This window comes from Gigantopelta aegis, chromosome 7, assembly GCF_016097555.1.
Source record: "Gigantopelta aegis isolate Gae_Host chromosome 7, Gae_host_genome, whole genome shotgun sequence".
In the NCBI taxonomy this organism is placed as follows: Eukaryota; Metazoa; Mollusca; class Gastropoda; order Neomphalida; family Peltospiridae; genus Gigantopelta; species Gigantopelta aegis.
In genome coordinates, this window is record NC_054705.1 from 17,132,879 (window position 1) to 17,151,551 (window position 18,673).

Below are 18,673 nucleotides of genomic sequence, written 5' to 3' on the forward strand. Positions count from 1 at the left end.
GTAGCTGGTCTCATGGGAAGACTGAGTTACAATTATTAAATGTTTAACACTCAGTAGCCAGTGGGGGGATGGGGGTGGGGGGTGGGGATTTAGCTCAGTCGGTTGAGTGCTCGCTTGAGGTGCTTGCATCACAGGATCGAACCACTTCAGTGGATCCATTCAGCTGATTGGGTTTTTTCTCATTCCATCCAGTGAACCACAACTGGTTAAAGGCTGTGGTATGTGTTTGCCTGTCTGTGGGAAAGTGCATATAAAAGATCCCTTGCTGCATTAGAAAAATGAAGCCGGTTTCCTCTGATGGCTCCAAGTCAGAATCACCAAATGTTTGACATCCAATAGCCGATGATTAATTAATCTTTGTTCTCCAGTGGTGTCGTTAAACAAAACAAACTTTTAACATTCAATAGCCAGTGATTAATAAGCCAATGTGCCTAATGGTATATTACATCATCAAGGAGGAGTTTTTTCATGCCAAATGTTCTATTCACGCATTGGATACATAAATTTTAAGTTCATGTAAACCACCAATCAGTTGCTTGTTTATGGAATAATCTTCAAAAAGTTCAAGAGGGGTGGGTTGATATGACGTTATCTAACAACTTATGACATGCGCTAAGATAGAACACACTCATCATAATGTCAGATTAATTATGTCACATACTTAGGAGGCTTCCACCCCTCTTGAATAGTATTCCATAAGAAAGCAAAATGGCAGACAGCAGAAAACTCCATGTATTTTTCCCTATGCAATCCCAGCGACGTCGATATTGGTGACATCATTACAGTCTTATATACATGTGGAATATCTGTGTTACTGTAATGTTTTTTTTTCACGATTTCTGCCCTCACAACACTGCTAATATCAGATGAAATATCTTGTTTTTACCTGGTCAGTGCTTGACACACCCAATAATGCTATTATCTAGTTTTTTAAATCATACAGTTTAGACAATGACTGCACAAACTGGCGTTCCTCACAACACTGCTAATATCAGATGAAATATCTTGTTTTACCTGGTCGGTGCTTGACACACCCAATAATGCTCTTTGCCAAGATGTTGAAGTCCTGCGATCCCTTCTGCAGTGCTTCGTTGATCGTCATGACGACATCTCGCGGGGAGAAGCTGCCGGACTCCCGTGCATACTGGGGTTTGGAGAAGGTGTTGGCGAGCAGGTGGGGGGAGTAGCGACCCTCCACATACTTGATGCCGTGCTGGGAGCAAGTCTCACAGAACTCGTATGCCAATCGGTACACCGCGTCTCGGTCACCACTGGAAAAAAAATAAAAAATAAAAAATTCTCATTTTCAAAGATTTAGGAAATATTTGTAAACATTTTATCCAAGTTTTCGATCAACAGCTTAAGGCTTATTATTAACAAGTAAAACAAGAATTCTGTTAAATTAAATGAGTTGTCTACCATAAAAGTATCCCATGTCATTAATAAAATCTTTGCATCCATAGACCTACATGTATGGTCATCTCAATGCTATGTTAAAAATGTTTTTAATACTTTTAAATTTCAAATAAAAAAATTCAATTAGAATTTTAATATAATTATTATGTTCCTTTTTTTTTTCACATACATTAATACGCACATCTGTATGTACCACTATAAACCGAATTTGATTAATCTAGGATTTCTATTTTGTGAAAAATTAAGTTAAAGGCAAATCATTAACATTATTTCACTCTCCCGGTCTCCGTACCCTCTGGCAGAAATCTTAAATTTCACATCATATCCACATTTCCTTTTTTTTTTTCAATTATAATGTTATTTCTCATTAAAAAAACCCCAAACAAAATGTTCATAGGATCCAGGCTAATTATGAAATAAAATACAGGCATGGCCTACGCATTCACAGGAATAAAGATGTCAAATGTTTGGAGTAGACAATAGACTATCTAACATGAAATAAAATACAGGCATGGCCTATGCAATCACAGGAATAAAGATGTCAAACGCTTGGTGTAGACTATCTAACGTGAAATAAAATACAGGCACGGCCTATGCAATCACAGGAATAAAGATGTCAAACGCTTGGTGTAGACTATCTAACATGAAATAAAATACAGGCACGGCCTACGCAATCACAGGAATAAAGATGTCAAACGCTTGGAGTAGACTATCTAACATGAAATAAAATACAGGCACGGCCTACGCAATCACAGGAATAAAGATGTCAAACGCTTGGTGTAGACTATCTAACATGAAATAAAATACAGGCACGGCCTACGCAATCACAGGAATAAAGATGTCAAACGCTTGGAGTAGACTATCTAACATGAAATAAAATACAGGCACGGCCTACGCAATCACAGGAATAAAGATGTCAAACGCTTGGTGTAGACTATCTAACATGAAATAAAATACAGGCACGGCCTACGCAATCACAGGAATAAAGATGTCAAACGCTTGGTGTAGACTATCTAACATGAAATGAAATAAAGGCACGACCTACGCAATCACAGGAATAAAGATGTCAAACGCTTGGTGTAGACTATCTAACATGAAATAAAATACAGGCATGGCCTGTCAAACGCTTGGTGTAGACTATCTAACATGAAATAAAATACAGGCATGGCCTATGCAATCACAGGAATAAAGATGTCAAACGCTTGGTGTAGACTATCTAACATGAAATAAAATACAGGCACGGCCTACGCAATCACAGGAATAAAGATGTCAAACGCTTGGAGTAGACTATCTAACATGAAATAAAATACAGGCACGGCCTACGCAATCACAGGAATAAAGATGTCAAACGCTTGGTGTAGACTATCTAACATGAAATAAAATACAGGCACGGCCTACGCAATCACAGGAATAAAGATGTCAAACGCTTGGAGTAGACTATCTAACATGAAATAAAATACAGGCACGGCCTACGCAATCACAGGAATAAAGATGTCAAACGCTTGGTGTAGACTATCTAACATGAAATAAAATACAGGCACGGCCTACGCAATCACAGGAATAAAGATGTCAAACGCTTGGTGTAGACTATCTAACATGAAATGAAATAAAGGCACGACCTACGCAATCACAGGAATAAAGATGTCAAACGCTTGGTGTAGACTATCTAACATGAAATAAAATACAGGCATGGCCTGTCAAACGCTTGGTGTAGACTATCTAACATGAAATAAAATACAGGCATGGCCTACGCAATCACAGGAATAAAGATGTCAAACGCTTGAAGTAGACTATCCAACGATTCATTGTCCTTCATCACGATTTCCGCATTCAGAGCTTCTGCGGTTGTCGACTTCAATTTGATGCCACGTTTCCTAAAAAACAAAAAAATACATAATAAACATATTGGCAAATACATGTTTAACTCCATTTGTCAGCATGACAATCTTACATGCATTTTTTCCAAACAAACAAACATACACAAGCTCAAAACTTTCGTACAATTAATGTATATATATACATGTACAGGTACCACTAAATAAATAAATATACACATACATACATGTATGTACAAGATGAATTAAAGGTAATGTGCCATTCCGTGGTATTTGGTCCATGGGTGTCGAAATTTTAAAATGATCTGTTAAACTAAATTTTTATTATAGCTTAAAGTTAACACCCTTAAGCACATACAAATATACCGTTATTGCCAATTTACTTTTGTTTTATGGGTTTTAATGACAGTTTTATTTGAAAAAAATATTTTTGTAAGCCAGGACGTGACATTTATTTTTTTGGTAATATTTCATTACTGTTATATGTCAAATTTAAAACTTAGGTATCAGGACATCATATCTAAAATATACTGCATATGAAAATACTTCTTTCATGTCATAATTAGTATATAAAATTATTGTTCAAAATATACACATGTATGTCACGTCCTGGATGATTTGACATATAAAAGTTAGTTTTATATAAAAACTATTTTTCAGAAATAAAAATCCTTTTTAATTATCCTTCTTCTCAACATTCTAAGTATAAATAAAAGGTATAATGATGACTGATTGTATTAAATGATTAAAATAACCACCTCAAACTTTCAGCCAGGACGTGACATTCAAGATGTCATGTTAAATTGAGTAAAGATTAAAAATGTATTAAATATAGAGAACTGACTACATAATGCACATGTACCTAAAAGAAATTACTTTTGTTTTCAATATTTTTGCTCTCACCATCAAGAATCGGAAACTGGGCCTTCGGGAGAGCATCCCAAACAAAAATGCATGCTTGCGGCTAGGTTGTTGCAAGGTAGTTACAAGGTTGTTACAAGCAATGCAAGCTATTTGCTATTCGCGTAAGTTAGTCAGTATTTCTGCAAGCTTGCCACATGCATGTTTTCATTTGTGCAAGCTTCCCACAAACATGTTTTCATTTGTGCAAGCTTCCCGCAAGCATATTTTCATTTTGCAAGCTTGCTGCATGCATATCTTCAACTGTACAAGCTTCCCGCAAGCATGTTTTCATTTTGCAAGCTTGCGCAAGCTTGCTGCATGCATATCTTCAACTGTGCAAGCTTCCCGCAAGCATGTTTTCATTTTTGCAAGCTTGCTGCATGTATATCTTCAACTGTGAAAGCATGTCTACACTTTTGGAGAAAAAGTTAAGTCCAAATCATGTTCATGTTTTTTTTTTTTTTAATTCATAACTTCTCATATGATTGATCAAATTCAGTGGGAACAGTGGCTAAACAACCAAACATACATGTAACAGATTTAGATAGTATTTACATAATAATTAAAACATAATTAATATTAATACATACGAATGATAATTAATGCAATATGGTTAAAACAGAATCATCTTGTAATGATTGGATTTTCAATTGGCCCCAAAAATAACAACATATGCATGGCCATGAGAGGATGACATGGGCCATGTTTGGTTGAAATTAGCCTGGTGGAATTTGAGAAGATGTTGAAAATGTCTGAGCCAATCAGAGGCCAAGGTGGCCATCTTGGATTTTGAATCAGTCCCAAAAATAGCAATACTTTGTCAGGTCCATGAGGGGATCGTTTCAACCAAGTTTGGTTGAAACCTGGATGGTGGACCTTGAAAAGAAGTTTTTAAAATGTCTCAGTCAAACGGAGGCCAGGCCGGCCATCTTGGATTTTTAATAAACCTGAAAAATAACAATACTTGGTCAAGGCCATGAGAGGATAATTTGGAATAGATTTGGTTGAAATCTGCTCATACGTAGACCATGCATGAGAAGTCAAAAACAACTCGGTCAATCAAAGGCCAGATCGGCCATCTTGGATTTTGAAACTGCCCAAAAAATAACAACTCTTGGTAAGTGCCATGAGAGGATCACTTGGACCGAATTTGATTGAAACCTGGCTGGTGAAACGTAAGAACTAAAAGGTTAATCAGAGGCCTGGGAGGCCATCTTGGATTTTGAATCAGCCACAAAAATAACACTTAGTAAGTCATGAGAGAATCATTTGGACTAAGTTTGATTGAAACCTGCCTGCATGGTGGACCTTGAGAAGAAGCAAAAAAAAATGTCTCTGTCAATCAGAGGCCAGCTCAGCTATCTTGATTTTAAATCTGCCCGAAAAATAACAAACTTGGTCAGGGCCATATGAGAGGATCATTAGGAATACATATGGTTTAAATTTGCATGGTGGAACTTGAGGAAAAGTAAAAAATGTCCAGGGCGGCCATCTTGGAATTTTTATTGGCCTGAAAAATAGCAACACTTGGTCAGGTCTATAAGAGGATCATTTGGACCAAGTTTGGTTGAATCCTGCTTGGTGGTACAGGAGAAAAAAGAAAACAAGAAGAAACAAACAAATGACTTTACACCACAGTGTGGATCGCCAGATAGTGGAGGAATAAACCTAAAACAAGAAGAAGAAGAAGAAGAATATAGGACCAGGAGCTTTTTAGCATATTAGTTTAGTCAAGACTACATGTATATCCCACATACATGGAACATGTCTATAATACAGGTAAACTAATTTTGTAGCCTAAGTATCTGACAACATGTAGCACCTATTTTTTTGTTTTAACTGTTCATGTTTTTCACTTTAAAACCATTGTTTGTTTTTTTAAGAATTATACAAGATGCAAGATGGCTGCCACTGATGATGGCGCAAGCTTGCAGGAAGCTTGTCGCAAGCTTGCGGGAAGCTCTTCGCAAGGATGCAGGAAGCTCGTCGCAAGCGTGCGGGTAGTTTGTTGCAAGGTTGCGGGAAGCTCGTCGCAAGTGTGTGGGTAGCTCGTCGCAAGCTTGCGGGAAGCTTGTCGCAAGCTTGCAGCAAGGTTGTAAAAAGGTTCCAAATACTAGCTTAAACTGAACAAGCTTGCGGGAAGCTGGTCGCAAGCTTGCGGGAAGCTCGTAGCAAGCATGCGGGTAGCTCATCGCAAGCTTGCAGGAAGCTTGTCGCAAGGTTGTAAAAAGGTTCCAAATACTAGCTTAAACTGAACAAGCTTGCGGGAAGCTCGTCGCAAGCGTGCGGGAAGCTAGTCGCAAGCTTGCGGGAATCTCGTCGCAAGCGTGCGAGAAGCTTGCGAGATGCTAGTTGCAAGCATGCAAGAAACTGGTGGGAAGCTTCCCACAGGGAACGCATTGTTCATACTATGGAATTTACAAGTTATTTATTTCCGAGCCGCTTGTTTTCTAAATTACACACACAAAATAATGTAGTATATTTTTGTTATTTCCAAAAAACTTTTATTTTATTTTTACGTCAAACCAAACTTAAATTATTTACAAAAACTACATTTTTGTAGGAGGATGGGACTGACTATATGTAATATTCCGATCAGAACAGTCCCATTCACCACGTGCTATATTATGTTTGTTTGGGGGGGGTTTTCAGTGTATTTCTGGGGATGCATGACGCGGCCCCTCCCCTAAAAATACCACTAGCCAGTTACACAATTTCCTGCACATGGGCCTGTTTGACTAAATATTTCGTTTGCTGTAAACTGATTAGGCCTATATACATGTACATTGCATTATATAGTGCAAATTTTGCTGTAATAACAGCTAAATATATAGTTTAACCTAAAAACATCTACAATGTACCAATAGTAACAGTACTTGTTTTGTTTACATCAAAATATCTGTGTGAACATATTTATGTTAGTCTTGCATGACAAATCTACCCCCCAAATAAACAATAGCCTACAAAACAAGCCCACACACCAGTACACACGCACAACCAAAAACATAACCCAAACTAACACGTACATATACCAGTGGCGTATGAAGGTGGCAATTAGGCGGGGAGATGTACACACACACACACAGACACACACACACACACAGAGCCAAAAAGTGTAGGGAGGGGGCCACACTTTTACACTATTATAAAGCAAACTATCTGAAAAGTGGGGGGCACTTACCCCCCTGCTTCCTACGCCAGTGAATATATATATATATATATATATATATATATATATATATATACATACACACACACACATACATACACACACACACCATGGAATGCTTAACGGTTGTGCATAATATTAATAACTGCAGGGAGATAGTCGATCGTAACTATTAAATTGCACATGAAATTATGTCCGTTACACTATATGTCTGGACTCGTTGTTCCGATTTGTTTGCGAGTCAGACAGTAGAAACCTTATCGTTAGGCGAGGAAGTAAATTTCTTTATCGTTAGTTTCATTATTAACTACTGCATAGGTCATAGTTAATAATGCAGCTAGCGGTACACAAAATCGCAGCTAGTCATTTAGTCAAATTAATGTACACTTCCATTCGTACACAGTGATATATACAGAAACACATGCATATTACTTGCAAGTATCAAAACTTTATTAAGGTGCCATTTTAACGTTTTCGTAAGTATTTTTGTTGAGCACAAAACATATTGTACATTTTCTTTTCTGTAAAAGAAGGAGATTGCACACAATCGGACGAACAATAATAGTAATAGAAAACTATTAACGTCAAAAAATAAAAGAACAAGTCGACAACTACTCCACAATTCAGTAGTAACAAAGGGCCTTTGTTGCAAGCAACTGGAGCATAATGCACCGGAAATAATTTAGTGGCTAATTGGGATCGCTTAGCACAATGACAACCAAGGGCAGATAAGTATGTTTCTAATAAAGGCTATACCACATGTTAAATTTTGTGAATCCAAACTGGTGTACACATACAATAAATATTGTGTCAAAGAATTGTTAAAATACAATGTGTTAAAATCTTAAGTTTATTCCTTGGCAGATACAGGTATCCAAACATGAATTAGAATATATATAAACCAACATTTCTCCAGTGAAGGATGTAATCGATAAACATACATGTGCATGGTTCATACAGGCAAGGACCCATAAAATTCAAGCACTTTTCAAGGACTTTTCAAGGACCTACCTTATATTTTCAAGGACCATAAATACAAACCTTAACCAGCCTTTTCGCACAATGTTTTTAATAGAAAATGTATGTTTATATAGACAGTACTTACCATTTGCAGATAATGTCATCAAGTTTAACATGTTTAGCATTGTAAGCTTCACAAATGTCCTTTTCTATTTGGCAAGAATTTAAAGTTTTCCAGTAGTTTAGGCTTAATCATGTTAATCTTTGTTTTTTTTCTGTGTTTTTCGCTCTTTTTGTGCGATTTGAGTGCGCTCTCGCTCATGGCGCCAATATTAATATCCTTGCAACAACAGGAACACACGGCCTTTGACACGTCCTTACTCTCTCTGATCCATGCATATTTTCGACACGACGTTTTGTTAAAACACTCTTTCCACTAGGCATATTTAAATTAGCAGCAAGGGATCTTTTATTTGCGCTTCCCACAGGCAGGATAGCACAAACCATGGCCTTTGTTGAACCAGTTATGGATCACTGGTCGGTGCAAGTGGTTTACACCTACCCACTGAGCCTTGTGGAGCACTCACTCAGGGTTTGGAGTCGGTATCTGGATTAAAAATCCCATGCCTCGACTGGGATCCGAACCCAGTACCTACCAGCCTGTACACCGATGGCCTAACCACGACGCCACCAAGGCCGGTCTATTTCAATGCATGTTATAAATGTTTTTAAAACATTAAACAAAAATTAAACTTTGAAAAATTAAATTAAATTTTAAAATTATAAATGAAGATTTACTGATGCAGGACATGTGATTTTTGAGAAATGTAGCTATATTTGTATAATCAATGTTGAGCTACCCATTAAACACAAAAGTTGATGCCGCAGCCAAGAAAACGTTACAGCTATACTTCATCTTTTTAGTTTGTACATGTATTGTAAAGGTAAGAAAAAAATCACCAGTCTTAGCAACATCAGGATAAACAATGTTGCTGACAGTATGGTCACTGGTAAAGTATATCAAGGACTTTCGGTTTTGCAAATTCTGTTCTTAAAGATAAAATGTAGCAATATTAAAGTCGCAGATCCTAGTAGCAACCCGTAAAAATGGACACTAAGTTTAGTTAAAGTTATAACAGAATGAAACGAGTTTGTGATGGCGAAATGGTGAATCACACATAAAAATACAGACCTTTGTTTTTGACGGGCACGAGCGCTAACACGCCCGTCAACTCAATCTGACGGGTGCGAGCGCTAACACGCCCGTCAACTCAATCTGACGGGCGCGAAATAATGCGCCCCTAAATTGAACAAGTCACACTTGTATTTTTTATTTTTTTTTTTAACTGCCATTTTAATTCTTTATTGAATCCAATCCACAACGCCACACACCTTTCCATTCTGTTTACAATGAACTTCCTAGAATACATTTTATAAATTGAAACACGATTGGTTGGTTATCTTTACACTGAGCCAATCAGCTAGGAGTTCACTTATTAAGATCCCGTTGGTTTGTTTTGTTTTGTTTAATTTCGTACAATGCAGGTAATGATCGCAAAATTTATTTTACACTGTCGTCGTTTTGATCACATGCAGAAAAAATAATAGGTGCGTTGTCCAATAATTCTGTGTGTATAATGTTTATACATGTTGATATCACAGTAAACGCGTACACCAACAACAAACGAATTTAGTAAAGCAGGTTTTGTTTTTGTTAATAGCATAGCGACGTACTCCAGACATTTCTACTTTCTGTTTCACGATACTGCCACATGATTTAAAGCCAAGAAGATTGACCTTGGTAGAGTCAGATTTCAAGTACATGTGATCGGTTGACGGGCACCTGAAACAAACACACTGATTTAATTTCAACTCAGTAATTCCAATTTACCGAGAGTGTAAAGCATGTATATTTTAAAATTAAATTTACATTAGGTTTGTTTGTTTGTTTGTTTTTGTTTTGTTTAATGGGTTGCTATGATTCGAGTGTATAATAAATGAAGTGTTAACTACAGTACACCGAAAATGAAAGCTAATCCTGTTTGTAAAAAAATATATTTATAAAAATTGTAGTAAGATAATATTATATTTGGGTAGAAAACAATAGATGTTGACATTTTCTCTGTTATGACAGGTTTTTTGGGTGTTTTTTTTTCTTTTTCTTTTTTAAATAAAGAATTTGCAGGTACATAACACGTATATTATGATATCATGATAAATGTGATAACCCTGTGCCATGTGGTTGTTACACTTTTACATTCAGTTCACAGGTTTGTGTCCATGGAGAAATCGTATCATTCTGCGATGAAAACCAAAATTATTGTACTTGTTTTAAATAAAACAGAATAAGCACAAACAAATCAGTTTCAATTCCTTATTCATAAATAGTCAACAGATTATCATGATTCAGAAAAAAAGAAAGAAAGAAAGGTTTTATTTAACAATGCACTCAGCACATTTTATTTACGGTTATATATGGCGTCGGACATATGGCAGGGTTCATACACTTAAAGGAAGTAAAAATTCCTGGGTTTTTCAAGCACTTTCCAGGTCAGCTTTACCAAAATTCCAGGACTGTACCAAGTTTCCACAGGTCGTTAAACACGCAAGTGCCAACCATCTTTGTGCTCCCTGAACTTGCTAAATACCCAGCGGCAAAAAGTGACAAACTTTCATTTCCAATATGGCGATGCTGTCTTTTGGATCTCGTGGCCGATAAAAAACAACAACAAACATTTACACGTCAACTGAGCCGGTAAACATCAATTGGCCGGACGACTGGCATTTGATTGTGCCGCGGAAATGAAACAAATAATTTAATTACATGTTAAATAAAGTAAATAAAGCCTCCGTTTTAGGCGTTTATATTTTATTTGACATCAAATTATCATTTTCAAGGGTTTTCCAGACACCACAAGATGATTTTCAAGGGTATTCAAGCAATGGAATACATTAGTTTATTTTTAAGGGTTTTCAAGGGTTTTCCAGGCGCGTACGAACCCTGTATGGTTAAGGACCACACAGATATTGAGAGAGGAAACCCACTGTCACCACTTCATGGGCTACTCTTTTCGATTAGCAGCAAGGGATCTTTTATATGCACCATCGCACAGACAGGGTAGTACATACCACTGCCTTTGATATAGCAGTCATGGTGCATTGGCTGGAACGAGAAATAGTCCAATGGGAAATCATGATTCAGAATTGTAATGCAACATGATATGCATATAATACATAAGAAATCGATAAATATTGTGTTCATGGTGTTTCTTTTTCTGGTGTAAGACTGCAATGGCCCATTCCTTCATCTTTGAGAATAGCCATCATATTAGTTAATTAGGATATTTATTTTGAAAACACAAAACATTAACCCTTAAGATATTTAATTTAGAAATCATTACTCCTCAAACTTAATCATGTTCATGGGTGCAATTCCTCTCGGTCTCTTGCCTCTAATTCTGATTATTTTGAGGGGTGCGATTTCCCCCTCTGCAATTTGAGGTGTGTGATTTCCCACCACCACCCCCCCCCCCTCCCCCTCCTCATAAGCATTTTTAGGAGTACGATTTTTAGCACTCCTGGGTTTTTCAAAAATGAAGGTCTGAAAATAGACTAAAAGTCCACTCCGTAACTGTTACTTCTCAGACACAGGACTAGAAGTCCACTCCGTAACCGTTACTTCTCAGACACAGGACTAAAAGTCCACTCCGTAACTGTTACTTCTCAGACACGGGACTAAAAGTCCACTCCGTAACCGTTACTTCACAGACACAGGACTAAAAGTCCACTCCGTAACCGATACTTCTCTGACACAGGGCTAAAAGTCCACTCCGTAACCGTTACTTCTTAGACACAGGGCTAAAAGTCCACTCCGTAACCGTTACTTCTCAGACACAGGGCTAAAAGTCCACACCGTAACCGATACTTCACAGACACAGGACTAAAAGTCCACTCCGTAACCGATACTTCTCTGACACAGGGCTAAAAGTCCACTCCGTAACCGTTACTTCTTAGACACAGGGCTAAAAGTCCACTCCGTAACCGATACTTCTCAGACACAGGGCTAAAAGTCCACTCCGTAACCGTTACTTCTCAGACACAGGGCTAAAAGTCCACTCCGTAACCGATACTTCTCTGGCACAGGGCTAAAAGTCCACTCCGTAACCGTTACTTCTCAGACACAAGGCCACTCCGTAACCGTTACTTCTCTGACACAGGGCTAAAAGTCCACTCCGTAACCGTTACTTCTCAGACACAGGGCTAAAAGTCCACTCCGTAACCGTTACTTCTCAGACACAGGGCTAAAAGTCCACTCCGTAACTGGTACTTCTCAGACACAGGGCTAAAAGTCCACTCCGTAACCGTTACTTCTCAGACACGGGACTAAAAGTCCACTCCGTAACCGTTACTTCTCAGACACGGGACTAGAAGTCCACTCCGTAACCGTTACTTCTCAGACACGGGACTAAAAGTCCACTCCGTAACCGTTACTTCTCAGACACGGGACTAGAAGTCCACTCCGTAACTTCTCAGACACGGGACTAGAAGTCCACTCCGTAACCGTTACTTCTCAGACACGGGACTAGAAGTCCACTCCGTAACCGTTACTTCTCAGACACGGGACTACAAGTCCACTCCGTAACCGTTACTTCTCAGACACGGGACTAGAAGTCCACTCCGTAACCGTTACTTCTCAGACACGGGACTAGAAGTCCACCCCGTAACCGTTACTTCTCAGACACGGGACTAGAAGTCCACTCCGTAACTTCTCAGACACGGGACTAGAAGTCCACTCCGTAACCGTTACTTCTCAGACACAGGACTAAAAGTCCACTCCGTAACCGTTACTTCTCAGACACGGGACTAGAAGTCCACTCCGTAACCGTTACTTCTCAGACACGGGACTAAAAGTCCACTCCGTAACCGATACTTCTCTGACACAGGAATAAAAGTCCACTCCGTAACCGTTACTTCTCAGACACAGGACTAAAAGTCCACTCCGTAACCGATACTTCTCAGACACGGGACTAAAAGTCCACTCCGTAACCATTACTTCTCAGACACGGGACTAAAAGTCCACTCCGTAACCGTTACTTCTCAGACACAGGACTAAAAGTCCACTCCGTAACCGATACTTCTCAGACACGGGACTAAAAGTCCACTCCGTAACCATTACTTCTCAGACACGGGACTAAAAGTCCACTCCGTAACCGTTACTTCTCAGACACAGGACTAAAAGTCCACTCCGTAACCGTTACTTCTCTGACACAGGGCTAGCTCTGAGTCAGCAGAACATTTCACCAAATTATCTATTAAACTTTAAAAATAACAGTAACTCAGTTATTTTGTAATACAATATCAATTATTACATGAAATTATTTTGCCAAATTAAAATAAAATTTGCCAATTATTTTTTAAATTCGCAATTGGCAAATTTGCCGAGTGCCAGAGCTAGCCCTTGTGCAGGGTTTCTGCCGTAAATTTTTGGGTATGGCGCTATGGAATAGAATATTTACAATGTGTGTGCTGAATGCAACTGCAGTCCCCCAAAAAAGAAAATGGGTTACATGTAGGTTTAGAGTTAGGGTTAAGAAATCATAAAAGTCATTATTTTTTCTTAAAAGGTTAACTTAAAACTAATAAAATTTGCAAAACATTTTGGGTATGGTGCCATACTCGTTTGATCCTCTGGCAGAAACCCTGCTGTGAATTTTCAAAAATATGAAAAGTACATTTTGTGGTATTAGAAAACCAAGCATGACCAGAAACACTTCGGTTGTACGGAAATGGATAATCTAAACAATAAAATACAAGTAATGTTTGATTTCAGTTATCATAAACGGCTCTAATAGTGAAAAATATGACTTACATGTAATTAGTAGTTAAAAACAAGGGTTTGTCACTTTAAATATATATTTTTTAATATTAGGCTATAATTAACCAGTAGTTAAAACCTAGGCTCTGTCACTTTAAATGTGTTTTTTTTTAATATTATAATTAACCAGTAATTAAAAACTAGGCTGTCACTTTAAAGGCATACTGTCACAGATTTAAGAACCTTATTTCTCTAAATATGGATAATAAATAAAAATTACATTAATTGTTGGAAACCAAATCTAGCTATCGCACCACCGTAACTGAACCATGATGGAGTGAAATCCATGTCAACCCTCTCGGTAATTTTAGTTTCTGAATTATGGACCATTGCCATAATTCAATAATTTTTACAAAATATCATTAATAAATGGAGTATGGTGGTTATGAAGATGGTTAAATAAAGTACATTTAGAGACAAATCAAATTGTTTTTGTTCAGGTAATACTTTGTTAGACCATTAAATAGGTCAGTGGTCTGTGACAATATGCCTTTAAATGTGTGTTGTTTTTTAACCAGTGAAATATGTACAAAGTAGAATAGATCATCCAAGATAAAAGATAAATATTAGTAGCTTACGATGCTAAGTCCAGAATTGTTTGTGGTTTTATAGCAGCATCCAGATGAACATGAAGCTCAACCTGCAAAGAAACAAATACATCCTGAACAATATGATAAAAGAAAGAATGTTTTATTTAACGACGCACTCAAAACATTTTATTTACGGTTATATAGCGTACATGGGCTACTCTTTCTGATTAGCAGCAAGGGATCTTTTATTTGCTCTTCCCACAGGCAGGATAGCACAAACCTTTTATTAGAGAGGGAATTTTTTATTAACGTTTGGTAGGCAGCTATTGCGAAGCATTTATATAGATTGGACAGTAAGAGTGCAATAACTGTCCCAATGTTTGTCTAGCTCTCTAACTGTCTGAGAACTGGTAGCACTAAACCAAAGAACTTCCGGCTGGGTCAAAGTTTGAGGTGCACCGAACTTTTGATAGAGAAGTTAATACCACAAGTCCTGTGATTTGTTATCAATATGTGTGTGTTGGTTGTGAAAAAAATAGTTTCATCTAGGCTAAAAATGTATGCAATTTTAATTCATCTAGTACTAAGTGTCAAGTAGAGCTGGGCAGTATTGAAAGTTGAAAGAAAGAAATGTTTTATTTAACGACGCACTCAACACATTTTATTTACGGTTATATGGCGTCAGACATATGGTTAAGGACCACACAGATTTTGAGAGGAAACCCGCTGTCCCACTACATAGGCTACTCTTCCGATTAGCAGCAAGGGATCTTTTATTTGCGCTTCCCACAGGCAGGATAGCACAAACCATGGCCTTTATTGAACCAGTTATGGATCACTGGTCGGTGCAAGTGGTTTACACCTACCCATTGAGCCTTGCGGAGCACTCACTCAGGGTTTGGAGTCGGTATCTGGATTAAAAATCCCATGCCTCGACTGAACCCAGTACCTACCAGCCTGTAGACCGATATTTGGCTTTAAATGCATGCCTGTGTTATGGCTCACCTGCTAATTTCATCTAAATAAGATTAAATTCCATACACAAAGCTCTCGTCTGATTTATACCAACCCATTTTGCATTCGACACATATATATTATTAGTGCTTTCCGGGAAATATTTTTCAATACCAAAATTTCGATATTTTGACATTTGCTCTCAGGGGATCAAAAATCCCATCGCCCGACGCCCATGCCAAGTGGTATTTTCATGCCAGGCAAGTAATTATGTTAATAGCATATGCCCGATGACAAGTGACTAATGTAACACCTAAAACTTTTCTTTTTAATTTTGTTACAAATCTCGGTAAAACCTTTGGAAAGATGTCCGATCGTTCGACTATTTACATAGCTCTAAGGACAACTAACCATAACCCTAAATGATGGGACGATCGGAACTCTTTCCAATGCGTTAACACACCAAAACAGAAAACAATGTGTTGAAAAGTTTGACAACACATTGCAGTATAACAGAGTTCATGTTTACTTTGAGCCCAGCCACAGCTGTTTGCAAGACTTTTCTCAGCTATGAACAGGGTAAAAACATCCCAGAGAAGCAATATGCTAGCCATAAAATAATGGCTCACAAGTGGAAAGGGGTCTCACTACATTCATGGCCATACTACTAGTGGTCACCAAGACATACATTGACACAATAATTATATTTAAATGAACAAGTGGACACTACCAAACAAATAACAAAGTTTAAATCAACAAACGGACACTATTTAAAAAATAAGGTTTATATCAGCAAGTAGAGAAGACAGTGGAAACCACTGGACAAACATATATACATTTAGTACTTCCTGGGTAAGTGATGTAACCTACTGGCAAAATTCTTTATTTGTGCATTGAAACCAATTATAACCGGCCTCGGTGGCGTCATGGTAGGCCATCGGTCTACAGGCTGGTAGGTACTGGGTTCGGATCCCAGTCGAGGCATGGGTTTTTTAATCCAGATACAGACTCCAAACCCTGAGTGAGTGCTCCGCAAGGCTCAATGGGTAAATGTAAAACCACTTGCACCGACCAGTGATCCATAACTGGTTCAACAAAGGCCATGGTTTGTGCTATCCTGCCTGTGGGAAGCGCAAATAAATGATCCCTTGCTGCCTATCGGAAAGAGTAGCCCATATAGTGGCGACAGCGGGTTTCCTCTCAAAATCTGTGTGGTCCTTAACCATATGTCTGACACCATATAACCGTAAATAAAATGTGTTGAGTGCGTCGTTAAATAAAATATTTCTTGAAACCAATTACATTTAAGATTAAATTACACTAAGCACTGTATTAAAGTAAATTATAGGAGTAAGACAATTGGTTACCTTAAGAAGCATGGGCAAGTGGGAAAATATATAGGGTACGTGAATATCTGATTGGTACTTGCCCTGTGGCAAGTCATTTTATTTATAATTTTTGAACCCCTGGCTCTGTATGGTAAATCAGTATTGACATAATACTGATACCAAATGGTATATACGGTATACCGCCCATCTCTAGTGTCAAGTAGCCTTCTGTTTGGAGACCTGTAAAACAAAGTACTCAAATTTTGTGCGAAACTAGGAGTGTTGTAAAAACATTTGGTTATACTAGCAACTGCAGCCGCCGCTTTCCAAAATGCTACGAATTTGGTTCACAACTTTTGGTGATGTTCGAGGCCAGAATACGCTTGTTTTGATGACGATTTTGCATGTTACTTTGCTTGTTATGACAAGTACACATCTTCCGATTGATGTATATCCCATTTACGAACTACAAAAATACTTTTTTTGAGGCAAGTGAAATTTTGAATACTTTTTATTTTGCCCCAAAAAGGGCGATTTCACTGAGATATGGATAAATATCTATAGATAGTAATATAATAAAACTTCATAAATACATGTATATATTTTTTTTAATTTTAAAACCCCAACCAGTTAGTTTAATTTGACATCCTTGTACCAGTTCGCCCCAAGACGATTCGCCCCCCCAACTGTTTGCCTGTTCTCCCCCAAATATTTGTCAGTTCGCCCCCAACTTTTAGTCAGTTCGCCCCCAATTATTTGTTACTTTTAAACAATTATTGTACTGCTTCTTTAGAGGATGTTAAAGTGTGTCTGTGTGTGTGTTGTGTGTGTTTCTTTTCTTAGAGGGGAGGGGTTGTTGTCCTTCCACAATTTGGACTGATCATGAATCATGAGAATTGTAATACGGGGTTATATTTTTTTCAGATGTAATTAAACGTAGGGTGCTGAATAAGTGTAGACACAGACATTTTTTCACAAATTCACAAACCACATCATCAACATTTATTAAAACATGCATTCCTGCCAGATATGATCTGTTTTAAGAATAAATAAATAAAACAATGGTTAATCAGCTACATAACCGTGATGCTGATTATGCATCTTTGGCTAACACCTAAGAGGGCTTTGAACAGCAATTCGATATGGCCTCTTCTGGTGAGCATTATTCTAATTGAGGGATTATAGTGGGGGGGGGGGGGGGGGGGGGGGGGGGGGTCTTTTGGCTACTAATTAGTAACCATGAAGATCAAAAAAGATGATCATCTTCTAAAACACTATGACTGATTACAGTTAACAGGTTAACATGTGATAATGGCCATAAAAGCTCGTATGACCAGTCTAGCCTGGCATGTCATGGCCTTGGCCGGCTCTTGTGCCCATGACAGGCGTGCACTACAACAGCTTGTTCTGAATGTGCACGTAAAACCCTATGACCTGACCTGACCTGACCTGCCTAGCCTGGCATTCGTATTCAACACAGAACAAACATGTATGGATATATCAGAACAGAACTTTATTACACTCAGGCCGTTCCATGACCAATATAAAAATTTCATGACTTTCCAGGCCAGGAACATGACCCGAACTGACTGGGGGCGAACTGGTACCTTTGTAGGGGCGAACTGGTTATGCACATGGGGGCGAACTGACATCCTATTTGGGGGCGAACTGACCTGGGGGCGAATTGACTGGGGCGAACTGGC

General features: G+C 38.2%; 1 protein-coding gene across 1 annotated transcript in view; it reads right to left on the minus strand.

Annotated features, from left to right (window-relative positions):
- Positions 1 to 18,673, minus strand: part of LOC121377942 (adenosine deaminase-like) — a 34,186-nt gene that overhangs the window by 10,646 nt on the left and 4,867 nt on the right. Inside the window, exons 3-5 of the mRNA XM_041506037.1 lie at positions 14,737 to 14,798; positions 3,168 to 3,290; positions 1,015 to 1,271 (exon numbers count right to left, since the gene is read on the minus strand). Coding sequence (XP_041361971.1) covers positions 1,015 to 1,271; positions 3,168 to 3,290; positions 14,737 to 14,798 — 442 coding nt within the window. The remainder of the gene's footprint in view (positions 1 to 1,014; positions 1,272 to 3,167; positions 3,291 to 14,736; positions 14,799 to 18,673) is intronic.